General features: G+C 37.9%; 1 protein-coding gene across 2 annotated transcripts in view; it reads right to left on the reverse strand.

Moving 5' to 3' along the window:
* Window positions 1-769: 769 nt before the first annotated feature.
* Window positions 770-20,030, reverse strand: part of LOC149220731 (GRF-interacting factor 1-like) — an 85,133-nt gene continuing 65,872 nt past the window's right edge. The window contains exons 3-4 of one of the 2 annotated variants that reach the window (XM_089384899.1): window positions 1,809-1,893; window positions 770-1,677 (exon numbers count right to left, since the gene is read on the reverse strand). In XM_089384899.1, the coding sequence (XP_089241025.1) occupies window positions 1,132-1,677; window positions 1,809-1,893 (631 nt within the window). In that variant the 3' untranslated portion in view covers window positions 770-1,131. Of the gene's footprint in view, window positions 1,678-1,808; window positions 1,986-20,030 lie in introns of both variants that reach the window. The other variant, XM_089384900.1, reaches the window with a different exon arrangement.

Raw genomic sequence — 20,030 nt, forward strand, 5'->3', positions numbered from 1 at the left:
TTTGGAAATTCTTTTGAAATCTTTCAAATTATTTACAGATACCAATGGTACACGAAGTAAATGCAATGTTCCTAAAAGAATTGAAACAATGGAATATGGGAGTCATAAAATGACAGTGCCTATTCTATGAACAACAGCTTTTATCATTATTGAAACTTATTAAGGGCATAAAATGTGTGATCAAAGAGTCGCAACATCTTTGTGACTAACCTTTAAGCTTTTATTGATTACAAACATGTTCAAATAATGAGATATCAATTTGTCTGCACAGTAAATAGCATGACAGTACACGTCAAAATTCGAACAAGGGATGATTGAGTTCCAGACCTGAACATTTTCATCGATACTAGAAATGTGGGTATTATCCTTATCAAAGACATGGCATCACTATAGTGAAACATCGAAGTTACTTGGGGTGATTTTACAATAAAAGATAATTTATCACTAAAGCTTTTTCCAGTATGTTAAGACCACAAACAGCTAACGATTAGGGAATTCAAGCATTAGTTGCTTGACAAGGTTCGCTTACAAAGTTGCGACCAAAAAATATTCATCAGATATTTATATTAGAATAAAACCAATTTAAAAATATTAATCAAAGTTTATCTAGTCTTGAAATATTGGCAGATTCACCTGAAGTAGCTTATTTCATACTGACCTCTGGTAGCTGCAATAGCATTTTTCTCTACATTAACCACAATTATAGACACCAGCAAACAAGTATGCAAACAAAAATATAAAACTCTTATATATCCTACATAACACAGGCAAAACAAACATATATGATTTATATATATCCTACAGAACACAGGCAAAGACTAACAGGTATAAATTTGACCCATCTGCTATCAATCCGCATTAGTCCTTAAGCAAACTCCAATAGCCATCAAGATTCAGTAAAGTCAGCATGGCCTGGACAGTAATAGAAAATATGCTACAGAATCTCATAAACCATTACTTTAGCTAATGTTATGAAACTCAAATCTGCACTAGTGTCTAAACTTGAACATGGAAACTCTAGTATAGCATCATTGGTAAATCCTACTGTTGTAATTGTTTGGAGGTTTCATGTTTAGCAGTCCAAGTGCCTACATACTGAAAATATTGAGTCAGGGAGACATGGAAATCTGTCTAATTTGCTTCTTCTTCTGAGGCTTTCAAGTACAATGGCTCTGATTCATCTGCATTATGTCCTGTAGAATTCCCATGTACATCACCAGAACCTGGATGGGCATTTTCTGAGGATACACCATCTTGTTTATTGCCAACACGTGTATCTGCACCCAAACCCCTATTTGGTTGCATGGTTTCTCCAGTGCTTCCAGAAGTACCACGCCCAAAGTCAGGTATGCCCCTAGAGGAGAGAGGTCCATTGCCTCCCATTCCTGCCTCATTGTGTAGCATTTGTAATCCATTGTTCCCTCCAGAGCTCATTCCTAGCTGGCTGTGCATAGATTGCTGATGCTGGTGATGCTGCAATTGCTGCTGCTGATGCTGATGCTGCTGTTGCTGATGCTGATGCTGTAGTTGCTGCTGGTGCTGATGTTCCTGTTGTAGCTGTTGCTGAGTATACTGCATAGGAACCCTACCTGCCATGACAGACTGTGCTACCTGTTGTTGTGCTTGTTGGTGTTGCAGGTAATGTGTGCCAGGCTGCATTGTGGCATTTGGTGTCATCTGTAGGAAGCAATTCATGGAGAATGAGCATCTTCATGCTTAGATAATCAGCAAAGTCAGTATTAACAAACAAACGGGCTAAGTGTAGCTGAAACAAAGTTCCAAATCATAAAAACAGTCTGCAAAACAACCTGAGAATGAGCTGCTGGAGGTTGAGGTTGAGAATCAGCAATAGCAGCCAAATACATCAGATTCTGCTGCAGTTTTGCTTGGTATCTGCGTGTAATCTCCAAAGATTCAAAGGAGTGAAACAAACAATATTCCCAATAATTCATACCAAGGCAACCAGAAACAACTGCCAGGCTCAACTGAAAAACTGTTTAGGGTGAGTACATATTCCAATCTAAAAATATAAAGATTTTGATTGTTTTTTGTTCAAAGAAAATTATTTGAAGAGAAAAAGAATAAAAGCAAGGAAATAGGTTTCCAAGACATATACAAATTTCTAGCTATTAGATTTGTTTATGCTATGCATCTCCGTATAGGCTATCATACAGAAATAAATTTTGCAACACTGTAATAATCCTCCCATTTCAAATTACTACTCTGCAAGGACTATAATGGCTATTACTTTCAATGCTAGACCCATCACATGGAAGCAATGCCTCGGGAAATGAAGCAATAGTAAGGGGTAAACCTGGCAACAAGTGGACAAATGAAATGCCGGGGGAAACGAAATAATGAATCACAGAAGCAAAGGGAGAAGGTGACCAGAATAAGGTCAATAAGGTCAATCAAGTCTAAATAGAATGTTTGCTGCTTAGGGTTTCAAACAGGTGGCAAACACCCTTAGAAACAACAAAATATTTACATTTTGGGATTCAACTGCGTTAAGTAAGTCATTAACGTATGACCATTTCCATGAGAGGTAGTCGTAACTGACTAATTTCTCATGATTTTTGAATAGTTCACTTAGCACTCATTGCATCGGGTGATGCTCACAAGGGTGAAGAAGTGGGATTGAAACTAGTGAAATGAATCACATAGCGTCAATCATCACTTCCGGGGCTTTCACCCGGTAACCAGGACTTCCCGAGAGGTCACCCATCCCAGATCGCCTCTGGCTCAAGCACGCTTAACTGTGGAGTTTTTCCCCACAATCAAGCCCACTTAGCTTGCTACCCCATTTACAAAACCTTAGCAAGTATTGTGCCTCATGAACCATTCAAGTAGAGATCCCTTCACTCTTTTTGAATTTAAGTATTAGGGGTTTTACGCAGTGCATTATATTACATTTTGGGATTCAACTGCGTTAAGTAAGTCATTAACGTATGACCATTTCCATGAGAGGTAGTCGTAACTGACTAATTTCTCATGATTTTTGAATAGCTCACTTAGCACTCATTGCATTGGGTGATGCTCACAGGGGTGAAGAAGTGGGATTGAAACTAGTGAAATGAATCACATAGCATCAATCATCACTTCCGGGGCTTTCACCCGGTAACCAGGACTTCCCGAGAGGTCACCCATCCCAGATCGCCTCTGGCTCAAGCGCGCTTAACTGTGGAGTTTTTCCCCACAAAATATTTATTAAACCAACAACAAAAAACAAAAACTCTAATGTTATTTGCTTGGGATCTGGCATGTGAGGGCTAGCAGGCACATGATCTGTTTCAACAGCATGGGATCCGTTTTCAGGTTTTCAGGATCCATTTATGTGGCAGATCCTACATGGATCTGGGTGGATCTGTATCCATATCCAGATCCAAAACACAGATCCACAGATCCAGCATGAAGACCCCATGGATCTGGTAACACAGGTCAATAATGTTCAGGTTTAATGAGCTAAATGCTGTTAGGAGAAAGATCTCCAGTGATCCAGGATTGCCTCTCATGGCTGGTATCACAGGCCAATGAGCCACTCATCCTGTACATCCTTCTCCTGGACTGCCTCTTCATTCTTTGGAGTTGGCTGTCTATGGTTTTAGAATCGCATGCTCTTTTATTTCTTGATTTTCATCTTAGATAGGAGCCACTTCAGCACTCCCACTTTATACTGACAACATTGTACCTTTCAGAGTCCCACTGACCTACTTTTGTGGTCATCAATTGGACATTAATACATCTATTTTTATCTTATCTTTATCTAGAATCTAGTTTGAACTTGAACTCCATTTGCAAAATCGTCTCTCTCATGCCTAATCATTTAACAGTTTGCATCTACCTTTAGATCTAATGGTTTAAAACTCTTAAATCTTTGTAGATATATTCAATAAATGGTTAAATAAAGCAAAAATGCTTCAAAGTTTTATAAGTTTATGGTTTTAGATCTAGTCAATACACTTTTGAGTTTTGGGTATGACAATTAAAGCTTTGATGAAGAGATCATGCTTCTTTATTGGAATGTTTCACCCTTATTGGCTATAATTCCCCACATTTCATGAATCGATGCGTTGGACAACTCAATGACTTGCTCAAAGGGTGCAACAACTCATTTTAGGTGTGAAATATGCTTGCTGGGATCTCATTGTCTGCAGGATGCTAAGTATTGGTTTTGATATATTCAGTGTATATCTTTTTGCAGGTTTTACTAATTAATAACTTCAATAAGTGAAATAACTGGTAAATTCAAGCTTAGATTTTTTTATCGACTTAAATCTAAGTGGTTTAACAAATAGATTTAACACAAACAAAATTCATTTTCAAAATCTAGTGTGTTTTATCTAAGGTGCTGGAAAGTATATTGATTGAGATTGCTCTCATTGCACTTAAAGGATGAAGCAAATGGTCTAGTGATTTAACCTTTCCTAAGGGTTTCATTAAAGCTGAGTATATCTGGAAATACCTGATTGAATGAGCGTTCTATAATGTTGGAATAATCACCAATACTGAGGGGGGTGAGGGGGGAGTGTGGGGTGAGGTGAATCACTATTGGGCACTTTTTAACAATTTTAATCATATCATGAAAACAATAAACATATAACAACACCATTCAACAGTACATAACATCATAGACAGTACACGAGATTTTTAGGTGGAAACCCTTCCAGGAGAAAAACCACCTAACGCTTTTTAATATGTCTTAAAGATTACATCAACAAGAAGCTCAAACTTCCAAGATTGCCCAACAACTACTAAAAGGAGACTCCAAACCCTTGGTTTTATCAGCTCCAACTGAAAGGATACTCCAAAACCTTTGTTCTATCAGCTCCATCTGAAAGGATGCTCCAACACCCTGCAAGCTCCAACTTGCCCTAGCACCAACCTGCTACCCTGAAGTGTTCTCAAGCTCCAACCTAAAGGAGACTTCAATCTTTGTCTTGCACCACCCTGCCACCCTTAAAATAAAAGACAAAGGAATAAGATTGATTATGCTAAACACGTTGCCCAACACTTGAACGCTGTACAATACAACCACTGCTCTGATCACTATCCAAACCCTATTCTCAATAATCTTGATGCCACTGTTTCTGCTTCTTGTTCAATTGTCACCAACAAGATAGCTCTCCTCACAATGCCCGTTAACCATGTCACTGCAAGATCTTGTTGACTTGCACAATTCGATGTGCCATAGGCCAGTCTTGTGCCCAGCCTTAAGCTGTCTCAATTGCTGCCTTAGGAAACACAAAAACATAAGACACCAAGCCAATTACCTCTCTGCAATGTAAGCCCTAGCTTCACGATTCTGCTCAACACATTCCACTGTCAAAACCCCAATGGCATCAACATATATGAAATCCCTAGCAGCTCTACCCAACAAACCCTAGCAGCAGCTCCAACCATATCAACCATCAATGCCAAATCAATGATCAACCTTTTCTTACAATGATGATATCTGCAACACAACTCAGCATGCTCAAAGTGTCAAATCCTGGCAGCAACACTCAATCATTAAGAGGATTTTACCCTCGTAGTGTTTTGTGACAGTTCATTGTAACCATTTATGCACTGACCACAAGCTTGCCATACATACAAAATTCAACCCTACAACAATAGCATGCATATAAGATTCACTTGTCAATGAATCAAAAGTATGAGCTCCTTGCAACAATCATTAACCATTAGTGGGTAATCTGAATTCAAACTATGGACCATCAGCAAGTGATTTTAAAGCATGCACAGACCATTGCTTTAATTATGTCAGAACAACGTAGCCACAATTTGATTTATTGCACACTACTCAGATTGGGATAAACTTGTCAGATCGCACCACAACACTCATTGCTCTTCAAACACCAGGAATTAAATTATCTTCCCTTAATTGCTCCAGAAGACATTGTTTTAATGAGAAACTTCTTTGGCATATACCGACACCTCTGTCTTCTTCTATGGGCCAGAACAAGATACTACATTAATCAATTCCTCCAGATTGTATGTGCTTACACAGGTGGTGTATCAGAAACAGTATGGGCTCTTTGCATCAGACCCTGTTTCAAAACAGGTCAAACGCACTGTACTCCAGCATGATCCAAGTTAATTTGTTAGCCTCACTCTCACATTAAAACAATTATAAGTCCAAAAATATTAAATTAATTAAATCATGAAAGTTGGATTTAATTCCTAGCTTTCTAGATTGGGTTTGTTCCTCAAAGTTAGGAGGCAGTTTAAGTCTAGTTGGTTGAGATATTCTCTCCAACTAGTTAGGCTCCTAGATTAGTGTGTGGTTGAGATATTTGCTGAACCAAATTGTCCAATTTCCTCGTGTATTTATATTTGTATCATAAACATTATTTGTACAGAGAGTGTGAGGAATACAACACAGTGAGGCTCTCAGGCCTTTTCCGCCATGTCTGGTTTGTGTATATTTCTGCTGTTTATTTTATTATTGTTTTATTAGTTGATTAAATATCCTTCATACTTACACGCAGTTTAATAAAGGCAGTGCACTCAACGCACCCAGTCACCTGCTGCATACAGGAACCATAGAACCCACGATCTACAAATCCCAGTCGAAGACATATATGATATACTCCTACATGCAACTTGCAATCACTAAAATAGGCAGGGATCGTTGAATCCAACAGTTGCTTCGAATTACAATTATAAAGATCACTCAATAGACAGATAGCCGCAAAACATCTTGGACAACCATCACGGTCTCATACAGAGCTTGGTAATGACAGCATTGGTAATTCTTTCTTAATTTGCCAGAATGGAGATCACAAATTACAAGACCTTAGCTTTACTCAAAAATGCCTGAATTGTTACGTTGATAATCATTTGGTCATTGCACCATGCGATATGGAAGAAACATATAATTGAACCACCGCCTTGTTACGAGTCAAGAACTGAATGATCTGAACTACCACCACCTTGTTACAAGCCAAGAACCAAATGATCTGAACTACAAACCATTGAATTTGAAAATGTCGACAAAACTTATATTACTTGTTTTTCTTCCAGGAGAGCTCACTACTGTATGTAGATCTCAGACCCTTGACTTCAAATCAGAACGCAAAACTGGAATTATTTTCAATTGCTTTCGCAATTCGTTGTCTATTATAGGCCCATGCATATGAACACTTATATAGGCTTTGTTGAGAGAATGGGGGGCTAATGAACCAACATGATACAAACATATCTGAGGACCACAAAAACTATAATATTCATACAATCGCCATCAGTATTAGCACTTGATATTGATATTTGCGCTATGGTCCATATGACCATGCATTAGGGCAGACCATGTGACATTTTTTAACTAATATTTCAACATTTGCATTATAACATTTTTGGGAAGCCTTGTCATTATGATTTTGCTGGCTTTGGGTGAATTGGCACATACATTTGACTACTAACTTCAAAGAATCATATCTCCTCAACCGAGAGGACCCACGTGGTGTGCCACCTATCAGAAGAAATGGTGTGATGAGTACAATCAGACAATGATGGTCTTGCTTGCAAAGTTACTGACCTTCACATTCAATTTCTTCAATAATATCGGGGTATCTAGACTTGAGCTCTCTTCTAGGGCTTCTTGTCCATTGGAACTCCCAATTAATGCAATCAAATGACGTGTATCAAAAGCGTTTGAACACTGAATTGACATCAATGAAAACACCATTCAACAATCTCCCCCTTTTTCATTGATGGCAACAGACATGCTCCCCCTGCGATTAGTGCTCTCCCTGTCTCCATGCTTCTGATCTTCCTCTCCTGATTTCTCTCCCCATTGACATCAATGGCAAAGGGTAACTCCCCCTAACGAAGTGTCTCTCTGTCTCTCTATGATATGCCTTTCGCCCTTTGGTTGTTTCTCTCCCCCTGTCATGCAGTGCCTCTCACGGCTTGCCACTAGCTGATTCCAACTGTCAATATGATTTACTGAAAATATTCTAATTCACCTCTATGACCATGAAAACAAGTCCCTCTGCAATTCTTCTTGATCTCAATCTTGAAGTGCCACAAAAACTAGCCATGGCTCTGCTTTTCAAATATGATGCTCAATTGTACACAATGCAGAATAATTTTGACCATAGCATATTTGCTGCAATAGAACACCACATATTCTTGTTTGAAAACATTCTTGAAATCTTCAATCATAAACCACTGAACTACACCACGAAGCAATCAACAAATCTGACACAAGGCATTCCATAAACCGTCATCAAATCATGAGAATCTGCCTTTCCAAATCAAACTACCAAAAGGTAATCTTCAAATTTGTAGATGTTTCAACTTAGACTCCCCCTCTTCAACATTCACAACACTGGGAGTCTCCAAGTTAGATTGTTTAGGAAGATATATGAACCTGCTTTGCTATAGGATTATTCTAAACCTTGATATTTTCCTTTTTACTTGTAGATTCATCATGGTCATGCGACTTCACAAATCTTGAGAGCATGACCTCTGTGATCTCTTCATTCATGTATTCTTCTTGCTTTTGTTTTCTTCTCCAAACCTTCTTGTACCTGATATCATGGTTTTCCCTTATGGAAGACTTCATCATGCTTTTGCAATCACGAGCTATGTGTCCATAGTTATGGCATTTGAAGGATTCAATTTGGTATCTGAATGACGGAACAACTGACATATATTCTCTATTGATGAAGCCATATGGATATTTGTCTTATGTTCTTGCAAACTTGCTTCTAGGGTTTTGATGATGACCTTGATAATCATCATTGTCATAAGCTTTGCAATCCCCAGCCTTATGTCCAAAGTTAGTACATGAAAAGAAATACCCAAAAAATATATGAGTGTACTTGGATGAAATGTCTTGCCTTGATGATCTCTGAAGACATTTTTTCTTGAAGAAGGATCAGGCCTTTGTTGTTCCTTGTCCTTGACAACCTTAACATAACTTCTCGAAGCAACAACATTTTAAATCTTCTTCTGTCTTTCACTCGACCTTTGAAGAATTTTACTTTTAGGCTTCTCTTCAAGCTTGCTTTGTGGGGGCTTGGAACTTGTGCCTTCATTGCATGGAGCTTCACCTGCTTCTTTTGCCTTCATCTTCAAGCGAGTAATTTCTTGATCCTTCTCATTAATGACATGATTCTTCCTTTCGACATCTTGCAATTGCTCCTTCTGCCATTCCTTGAGCCTGTTTATTTCACCTAGAGTTGCATCAAGTTCCTTTTGCTTTTGAATAACTTATGCCTTGTATTTCTGAACATATTACTCTAATTGGCTTGTCAATATTTTCTCTTTCTTCTTTGCTTCCACCACTTGAAGTCTTGGGAGAGCAACTTCTTCTTCGAGTATATGATTCTTCTTCTCTGTTTTTCTAAGATCACTTAAGGCACTAATCAATTCTATCTCCATGTCCACTACTGCTTCTTTCTCTTCATTGTCATCAGATTCTTTGATCTGAATATCTACTTTAATTGAATCACGATCATCATCCTTATCTTCATCTTGACATGCATGCTCCTTTGAGTAGATATTTTGAAACTTCTTCCAAAGCCTTTTCGCTGATGAGCATTGATCCACTTTGGCTTTCACAAAATTTGGCAAAGCACTTAGAATGACATTCATTGTTTTTGCATTGTACCTTCTTGATTCATCTAAAGATGTGTTTCCAAAAATAATCGAATGCCAAACATCATATCCAAGAGCTCACAAGTAGGCTTCCATTCTACTTTCCAAAATTCAAAGCATGATTCATCGAACAGAGGAATTGGACCAACTTGTTTCTCTTTATCCATTGTAATAGGTCCTAAAACTGGTGCAATACTAGAGACTTCCTTTGATCGTTTGCATGCGTGCTTCCTAGCTTGTGGGTAGGATGCCAACTGGGGTATACTCTATCAATGGTAGGGGAGGATAGCCCAACTTGTCATAACTTACAAGGATCACATACGCCCTACAGAGACAATAGGCAAGATAGCCCAACTTGCCATAAATGAAAAGGATCGCAAATCCTATTGTCTAGAGATCCCTCAACCCCAGGAGCTCTTATGGCTCAATTCCTCACCCTAGGAGCTCAGACAAGGGGGAAGAGCATAGCTCAGTGTTTTCGTTTAGTCATGACCCCTTCCTCTCGTTAGTGCCTTCACTAGGCTTACGACTGTTAGCCCTAACCATAGGGTATGGCATCTAGAGAATATCGGGTCAACCACAAGCTTTCATGCTACAACACAAGGAAACAATTGTTTGCCTATTCATCAATCAAAATGTGATGGAGTCTCATAGCTCCTCTCTGCACCATATCTCGGATATAGTGATATTTGATCTCAATGTGCTCGAACCTGTCATGGAACACAGGATTCTTTGCATGTCGGATCCCACAATATGTCATAGTATATCATAGTTGTGCCCAACATATGCTCAAACAACTCTCCAAAGAGCTTTCTCAATCATATTACTCATAAGCAATCATGCTAGCAACAATGCACACTGCCACTCAAAGCAACAAATTTCAATACTTGTCTCATCCTTAAAATCATGGTAGACCTAAGGCAGCATTCAAATGTGCTCATCATCATCAACATATCCATATATTCTCAGGTATCTGGTAGTGGGTCTCAGATCATCAACCAGCTTTACAACATTCCAATATACATATCCAAGCTCTTTGTGGCTCAAAGAACATAATGCAAATCAAGAATTCATCTAACGGTCAACTCATAGTAGGAATCCATCAAAAATTGCATTTGAAGAGGAAGCTCTCTCAACTGCTTCATTGTAAACCATTATGCCAAGTTTATGCCTGCAAGCTTCTCTTGACAAAGAAGTCCTCATCTTCCTTTTGTTATACATTCAATCTCAAGAAGTGGAATCATCTTGGGTGCAAGAGAACTCCTTCTAGCACTAAATGCTAAAATGATCTTGATCCATTCAGAAATCAATTGCCAGCTTAAACCAATTATCAAAGGCATACCTTCAGTCATGAGGGGAGATCAAAGGTGGCATCAGATGTTCATCATTTTATACATGCCAAGCCCAGGGACTTGGTAGAATTCATATGGAGCCTTCATCAATCCACAATCATAAGTCTTCTATTCATGTGCCTCAAAGTCCTCCAAATATGCTTCTTCCTTAAGTACATCATAGAGGAAGCTCACTTCACATACATCTAAGGCATCAGGCAACAAGAGCTGGGGCCTTTTTTTTCTAAGAGCATATTTCTTATCATAGCTTGAACAATACCGCGGAAGCATCAGACTGCTATATCTCAAATGTCAAGAATAGTCCTTGTATGAAGGACATATCACTCTTAGCATTGTATCATATTGTTTCCCTCGATATACTTCCTTCGAATAGGAAGTTTCTTCAATCAACCAAAGTGACTACAATCCTTCTTTTGAGGTCTTGAGCTTTTGTCCATTTCATAAGTTATGGGATGGCTCTACATCATTCTTAATCTTTGGTATGTAGGGCTTGATCCTCACATCCATCAGATGTACCTGTGACCCTAGAACAAGAATAAGAGCAATAATAGCCAAGTAAATAAACATCATGAAAGTGTACTTGGTGATGAGGTGGGACTATCTTTCTTCTCTTAGATGTAAGAGTGGCTCCTTCACTTCCCACACCAACTCCCTCTTAGAGCTAACCCTTCCTGCATTATTCTTCAACTTGATGATCCTTAAGATGGATCACATACTCGTACAAGTTAGTGAAATAAATAAAATACTCATGCAGAAAGAATCACCAATAATCGAGAAAAAAAAATAGCAAGATTAGTGACACAAAGAGATGACATAAGTCTAGAAAGTACTTAACTTTAATATGGATTGTAGGAGGCTCTCAGCTCCCTTTGAGTGCTAACCCTTCCTACAATGCTCCACATCATGATGATCTTTAAGAAGGATCAACTTTCCTTATCCAAGATGTTAGTAAAAGAAGTATTCAATTATTCGTGCAGGAGGAATAAACAATAGTCCAAAAATGACAAATCTAAACAAGAGAAATGTCATAACATAAGCCTTGAAAAATACTTATCTTTAATGAGGTTTGAAAGAAGTTGTTAGCTCCCTCTTGATCTGGCCTCCATGAGTCACCATTGTCCATCAATCATATGCCATCAGCAGAAGAAATGCATCTTCTTAAGCAACACCAGTATCCTTTATCTTCTTTCATCAGTAGCTAAGATCGGCCATCAATGACCTTTGAATCTACAGCATATCATCTGTTATTGGATAGGAGTCAAATCCATCTAGGGTTTCTCTGAATCAGTCACAAGTACTTCAATAACTGAATGACTTCTCACTGGTTCTAGTCATACTAGGGTTTCAAACCTGTAAAACCCAAGCCTCTGCCATATCTCAAGCGTACTCTTAGGGTTTTTCTAAACGTGTCCCAAATAACTTCTCTTTGATCATATGAAAAAATTTTGAATCATACTAAGCCCCTTGCCAAATCAAGACCACTCCTAGGGTTTCTCCAAACCCTAGTTTCTATACAAAAAGACTTCCCTAGGTCTTCCTTCAAACCCTAGCATTCATTTAAGTCTCTGCCATCTTCATCTTTTTCACTCTACTTGATCCATAGGTGTCTTCACGGGGGTGATCTCAATGACTTTTCTTCAACCCAACTCTGATACCATGTTAATTTTTCTTATGGCTATATTGTTCTTTGTTGTAGATAATTGCATTTTAAACTTTTTTATCATTTACATATCACATTCACCCCATAACATCTTAACATCATTAGCAATTATGTAGAAAGAACAACGATGCAACAGAACAATAAACAACTACAGAAGAAAAGCATGCACAAATAGGGACATCATGATTTAGGTCAAAGACCAGGGCTAAACCCCACAAGGGGGAAAACCCATCCAAATTCTTCTTCTATTAGATATTCATCAATTGTTCAACTAAGATACAAAGTACATCATTATGAGACATCATCAATTATATCAGACCACCTAGGGCCAACCCAAGTTAGTTCACAACTTCCTTTGTGAACTGGACAAGACAAGTCCAAGAGAGTTGCAATCAAATCATTGTTATATACAATATCACACATGCTTTCTATCATGTCATCAAGGATATTGTCATATCTATGTCACTGTAAATCCAACAAGGTCTGTTAGTCAACAACAAGGGTTACTGTCATAGTCTACCATATTAGATCATTGCCATATCATAGGACACTGTCATATTGTGTCATCATAAAGTTTATTGTCATCAAGATAACAAGGTGCATATCATCTCATATCATCATAATGAGCACTATCATAAGAGCAAGATCATTGTCATATTATCATCATAAGTATCATTGTCAAAGATCAAATATATGAGCCATCATAGAGAATGTATATGTGTCACCATATTGATTATATGCAAGCTACATGACTAATCACAAAACGAGCAATCTTTGAGAGTATATGTGAGCTTCAAAATTGACCACGGAACGAGCCATCACTTGTGGGTATGTGCAAGCGAGCTAAAGATTTGTGCGAGTCACCATACGAGTCACTGTTATGAGACACAAGACATATGAACCTTTGGTGCGAGCTACTAAACAACCAATGCCACATGGATGCCACTGTAATGAATCCAATACGATGCAGAGAATAGCGATGTCGTCGATGACAAGAAATTCACGACGCCGTAGTGTAAATGTCAACGATGTCACTGTGTAAAATGTAACGAGCGAGTCTTAGAGTCACAGAGCCACAGTAATCCGCTAACTACAAAACCACAAGGCTACGGTAATCCGCAAACAACAAAACCACAAAGCCACGGTAGCGCGCAAACTACAGAACTGCAAAGCCAGATCCATCACAGAGTGTGAGCTTGTAATGCAAGCATGCCACAAAGACTTAACATGCTGCCATATATGCAAGTTACCATAGATGGGAGCCACACAAAGAATGAGCCACAAGAAATTATGTCACGGCGATATGCGAACCACAAATTGAACCTTTGAAATAGTAATGCGAACCTCAGAAAAGAGATGTCTCAACCTTCGAATGCAAGTTTCTTGAGCCACAATTGATTGGTAATTTATAGTTGATCTTGTATGTGAAAAGTCATGTCCACAAGGGTGAGTTGACATGATGAAGCCAACATGAGCAATATGAAAAACTGATTTGTGGAGGGAGATTCAAATTCAAATATTATTCAAACATAATTGACAAACCCCTTTGTAATTATTCGCCCAAATAAATTTTCCCTTAAATAATTATATCTTTTTTACCATTCAAGTTGGGGCATGATGGGCTTCTTTTAGGGCTATGGGAAATTCATCCCATAGCTGCCTAAACTTCAACAAGGGTTGCAAAGTCACCCATGAAAACCTTAGGATGATGATGTGGGGCTTCATAATAATGATGTTTTTGATGATTTGTGGCTTCGAGATGCAGCCTTACACATTCTTCGATCAAGGAACACTCTTTGACCCACCTTGCTTGATGGAGATGCTCACTTTATGAAGATGATGTCATGTTGGAGAGCTTCCTTTCCCACGCGTCTGGAGAAAAGGGAATCATTTATTATGTTTTATCATCATGTAAAACTATCTTTTGGTCAGCTTGTGACCTATTAGCCTTGTTGAACACTTAAAGTCATTTTTTAGGGATTTTAGTGTAAATTAAACAAATTTGACTTGGTTGCCCTCATATCAATAGAGGGAGGTAGAATTGTCTTGAATCACTGTCACACACTCGTTTCTTTCACTTGCAAAGAGTGCGCACTAGTTTTGTCTCTTTCACTAGGACACAATGGAAAATTAGGGTAGTGAATTGTCTTGAGGGGGATATGTTTTGCATGGAGAAACTTTCTATGGATTAATGAAGTGATGCTTGCTTGAATAGTGTAAGTGTTATTTTTCTTCCATTTTGCATGAACTATTGAAATTAGGGTTTATCTTGTGCCATATTAAAAATTGCAATATCATTTATGAACTCTTGGCTCTTATTATGCAAAATTTGTCATCAAGAAACCATTAAAGGAACTAGATTGCATCCTTTGACCTCAAATCTCCTAAAGAAGGAAGTCGCTAAGGTTTGGAGGTGGACCAATATCTTTGTCCTCTCTCTTTATCCAAGGTCCTCTACCTTTTTGACCTTGTCCTATTGACTCCAATGCCCATTTCACTAAAGGCACCAGTGATTGTGTGTTAATCATCATAAATTTTCCATTTTTCTTTATTTCATGAGAAACTAGAGTTAGGATTTGGTTAAATCTACATTTTATAGCATAATTGCACCCATATGTCATTGTTCTTTACGTAGGCACTGCATCTATTAATGTTTAAAAACCAAAATATATCATTTTATGCATGTTTTACCCCCATATTTTAGGGCTGGCGTCTAGATTTTATTTGTTGTTATGTGCATGTTGACCATTAAAAACACATTGTTGACCTACCCCTTGTTTATCCCCATCAATAGCCTTAAGCCCATTAGTGAGCATACCATAAACAAGGTACTTCCATTGCCCTTATAAGTTTTGCAAATATACATACTCTTGAAACCCTAACTTATAGCAGCATTTTATAAGTTGATGGTAGCTAGAGGAAAAGCTTAGTTGAACATCAATAGAATCTATCTTGACCTCCAAGGCTTTGCGGTGCTTTTGTCCAAACCATCGTCTCTTTTCAACTACGACTATGTCTTTCTTGAAGACTTTTCTCGGGTGTGTAGTTTGCAAACTCCTTAGAGAGCCATTTGGCTTAGGATCTATTGTTGCCCGAATTGTACACCCAATGAGACGATGCTCAGAGCAGGGGTTGTCACTCTGATCCCTGCTCACTTTGTTTAAGTTATCTCATAAAAGAAGGCTAAAGAGGGTAATCCCTAAAGGTGGAATGGATGAATACTTGTTGAAGATCAACAAGCTTAGGAGATATAGATGAATATCCTAGCAACTTGATTTACATTATATGTCAAGTAAGCTTAATGAGCACAATTCAAAACAACACTACCACAAGAAGCAGAAAAGGAACTCCATCGCAAGATAAACCTCAAAAGTCATTGATTTTATTAGTGCAAAATAAAATTACATCCAATAGCTTGACTCACAGCTTGCTTCAAATTTTTTGTTACAAGACCCAGACTCATCATGCTCAAATGAGGAGCCTTAGGTTTCAATATATAGAAAAATGAGCGCTTTAGACCCCTCCAAGTGGAAAAACAGCTAGTTTGACTTCATCCAAGGCTTTGATCCTTGCCAAATTAATTTTATCCCTTGATAATTGCTACACAAATCTGCAAAAGAATTTGATCCCCTTGAGAAATGAGTTGGATGGGCCAAAATCGAATTTCTAGGTGCATTTGGTCCCTTGGAGAATCTTCAAAAAATAGAATCATCGTAACTTCTCCAACAATTAACGACCTAGTCTAAGAAAGAAATTCAATTTGCTGAAAATATAATCTTCCTGATCCAACGAATTTTTTGAACTGGGTCCTTCTGCCTTGGAAATGAGGCTCTTTATTTTTTACTTGAATTTTTCCCTTTGAAAAATAGCCTCCAATATTTTTTTGATAATTTTTCCACTTGGAGAGAAATTAATTTTTTTCTTTCATTTTTTTTGACAATTTCTAGCTAATTTTATTTTTATTTTTGCCAGAAAATTAAATAAAAGACTCAAGAAGGGATTACACATATTTTTCCACCCTCTAAAATATTTTTGGCAATGGTGTCTAACTACAAGTAACCACTCACCAAAATATTTTTACATCAATATTTTACAATAAACCCCCATAGAAGGGGAATTTTACAATAGATGCAACCTCCGAGACTCGAACAAATTCTACAACACAAGACACATGATCTAGTATGATAAAAATATATAGACTTGATAACGCTAGGACTCACCTAAGACTTTATCAAAAAATCCCACTCTAGCTTTGGGGGATGCTTGGGGGAAAAACTCTGCTAATTGTTCATGTTTAGAAACACAAATAATTTAAGGAGGTTAAAAAACTCCCTAGAGTGAAATCCTTTGTTAAGAATCAAAGGCTTACCTAGGTGTTGTTACATGGCTTTAAAGTCATACTAGAATCATTTTTACAATGAAACTGCAGAATTTGGGATTACAATGGAGACAATGACTTAAAAAAATGTGTCCATTGTTGTGTACACTGCTTCTTGGAACTGTTGACATGTACATGGTCAGTGTCTAGCTCTACTTGGGGTCTAGGGATACGTTGTTTCAGGGAAGGAACGTGAAAATCCAGAATCTGCATCCAGAAAACAAAGTAACATCAGGTAGATATCTATTCAAATACAAATCAAAATCATCATATAATATCATCAAGTGCTACGATAGAAATTTTTACTCTAATAATGAAATCTAAATCTAATGACATAAAACATAAATGTTGAAATGAAAACCTATTCTAATAACAAAAATGAAACCTAATCTAAGAGAATAGGGTTAGAGATATAATACAAAGGATGCCCTATGGCATCAGATGTTGTCTTTGTAAAACCGCTTGAGCATTTGTCCGTTCGCTGGCAGATCCAGTGGTTCACCCTCCAATGTGCTCAATTGGAATGAGCTTGATTTAGCAAGTCCTCTAAGATATATGGTCCAAGCCATAAGTTGTCGAACTTCCCGTGATTACCTGGCTTTCATTTTTGCGATCCCATAAAAGTACCATATCTCCGACCTGCAAAGATCTAGTTCAAGATGATTTATCAAAATTCTCTTTAACTTTGGACTAACTTCTACAAATATTGTCAAAGGCATTTTTGTGAGCTTCATCTAGCTCCATGATTTGATCAATTATGTGTTGCACTACATCCTTATTATTAGTTAAATGTTGGAGGAGTTGGTAAATCGAAAGCTTAAGGTGCACAGGTAAAGTCACATTCAAACCATAGACAAGCTCAAAAGGACTCTTCCCAGGAGACTTTTTCATTGTAATCCTATCAGCCCATAATGCATACTTGATTTTGCTATCCCAGGACCGCTTATTATCCCCTACTATCTTCTTGATAATGGTTATTAGATTTTTAATGCTAGATTCAGCAAGACCATTACCTTGAGGATAATAGTTTGATGAGTGAGATAAAATAATGCCATACTTGAAACAAAAAGTTGAAAACTCGAAAGAACTAAAAACCTTGGCATTATCAGTGGTAATCTTAGTTGGGATACCAAATCAAGTAATGATTTGATTTTCAATAAGGTCTGTGACAACCTTTTCGATGGCATGCTTAGTTGGAATGGCCTCAACCCATTTAGTAAAGTAATCAGTGGCAGTAAGAAGCCATGAGTAGCCATTACTAGAATTTTGGTTAAATTTACCAATGAAGTCCAAACCTCAATGCTAGAAATGGGCTTCAGCCACTACAAGTTGTAATAAAGGCAAAGCAGCTAGCTTTTGCTTTCTAGTAAAAAGTTGACATTCTTGGCAACTTTTGACAAACTTGCACACATCTGCAAAGATAGTAGGCCAGTAATAACCAGCTCCTAAGATTTTTGTGGGTAATAGTTTTCGCTGCAAAATGACCACCAAAAAATACTACATAGAAATCAGTAATAAGCTTCCCAGCCTCGACCTCATCATCAAACCTAAGTATTATCCCTTTTGGATTTCTCCATTCGAGACCATCTTTCAAGATGCAAAACTTAGTTGCTTTTAACCTAAGAGCTCTTCTCCTATGAGCAACCAAATGGCTAGGACATGTAAGGTTTAACAAATAATAAATGATATCCTTGTACCATTCGAGCTCTCCCAATTTTCCAAGTTTAGGCGAGGTCGAAACTTCAAACACATCATTTGACAAACAAGCTCCAAATCCTTTTCATTAACCTCAGTGAAGATATGGGCTAAACCCTTGGCCTTTAACAAGTTTGGTTGGTCTAATTTCCAAATCATATTCTTGGATTTTTGTTACCAATCTGGCATGTGTTCCTAAGCAATCAGTTTGAGTTAATATATCTTTAATTGCAGAATGTGGGATGAATGCAATAACTTTAGAATACCCCACATATGTCCTAAAATGCTTAAGAGACTTCACTAAGGTGTATGCTTACTTCTCCATAGTACTATAATTTAGTTTTGAGTTCTAAAGGGACCTACTCATAAAAGCTATAGGTTGTTCATGACCCTACTTATTCTTGAGAAAACTAGGGCAAACAAATTAAGGCTTCTTTTAAATGTTTTCTCTTATTACATAGACAATTCTTGTGATATTAGATCAGTCCATCATCACTATTATTATGTTGTGTTTATCATCAAGACAATGTCAATAAAGAATATGACAATGTAAACAAGAACACCAGAAATAAGCTCCACGCCAGGGAAAAACCCCTCCACGGGGGAAAACCTAGAAACTTCTCTTATTATAGAAATTCAAGGAAGACTTCCAAGACCTTCAATCAAGACAACTCACCAAGTGATAGCCCAGCCACCCAAACAACAATGCTTCTTTCTTTAACTCGATCAGCGGCTCTTTTCTAGTCCAAAGTCTAAACAAAGATAGCTTCCTTCCCACACAAGCGAGCTTGCCAAACAAATAATTCTATACCCAAAACAAACAACAAGACCTTCTCCTTTTCCTCGCTAGCCTTCTCCTCTTTCTCGCTCTGAATTTTGCTTCAAATTTCTTATGAATGTGAATTGCTTAAAAGCTAAGAAACTGGATTCGTCCTCCCACCCCTCGTGTCCCGAATCCCATGAATCAGACACGATTCTTTAGGAAAAGAGTCTAATTCTAGTGTCCAGCGTGTCCAATGTGTCCTGGAGCGTGTCCAGCGTATCCTAGAGTACACCCATCTATCATTGTTGAAGATTGCAGATACACGGTTTGCCTCTTCATTCATCATATTGAAGAGATTAAGGGAGGTCAAGACCACTCTTGGGGCCATGGTTATTTTAGAGTTTTGGTCTTTTTGGAGAAAGACAGATCAAGCAGCCTCAAAAAGAGTGAAGGACACAGTGTTAGATGATGCTTGGTGGGAGAGGGTAGATCTCACTATTAAGATCATGGACCCTATCATTACTTTGCTACGATTTGCAGATACAAACCAACCCATCCTAGGAGAGGTTTATGAGGGATGGG

The sequence above is a fragment of the Pinus tabuliformis genome, chromosome Q (genome assembly GCF_031772625.1).
Source record: "Pinus tabuliformis cultivar Carrire ecotype Pingquan chromosome Q, CPIR1, whole genome shotgun sequence".
Lineage (NCBI taxonomy): Eukaryota > Viridiplantae > Streptophyta > Pinopsida > Pinales > Pinaceae > Pinus > Pinus tabuliformis.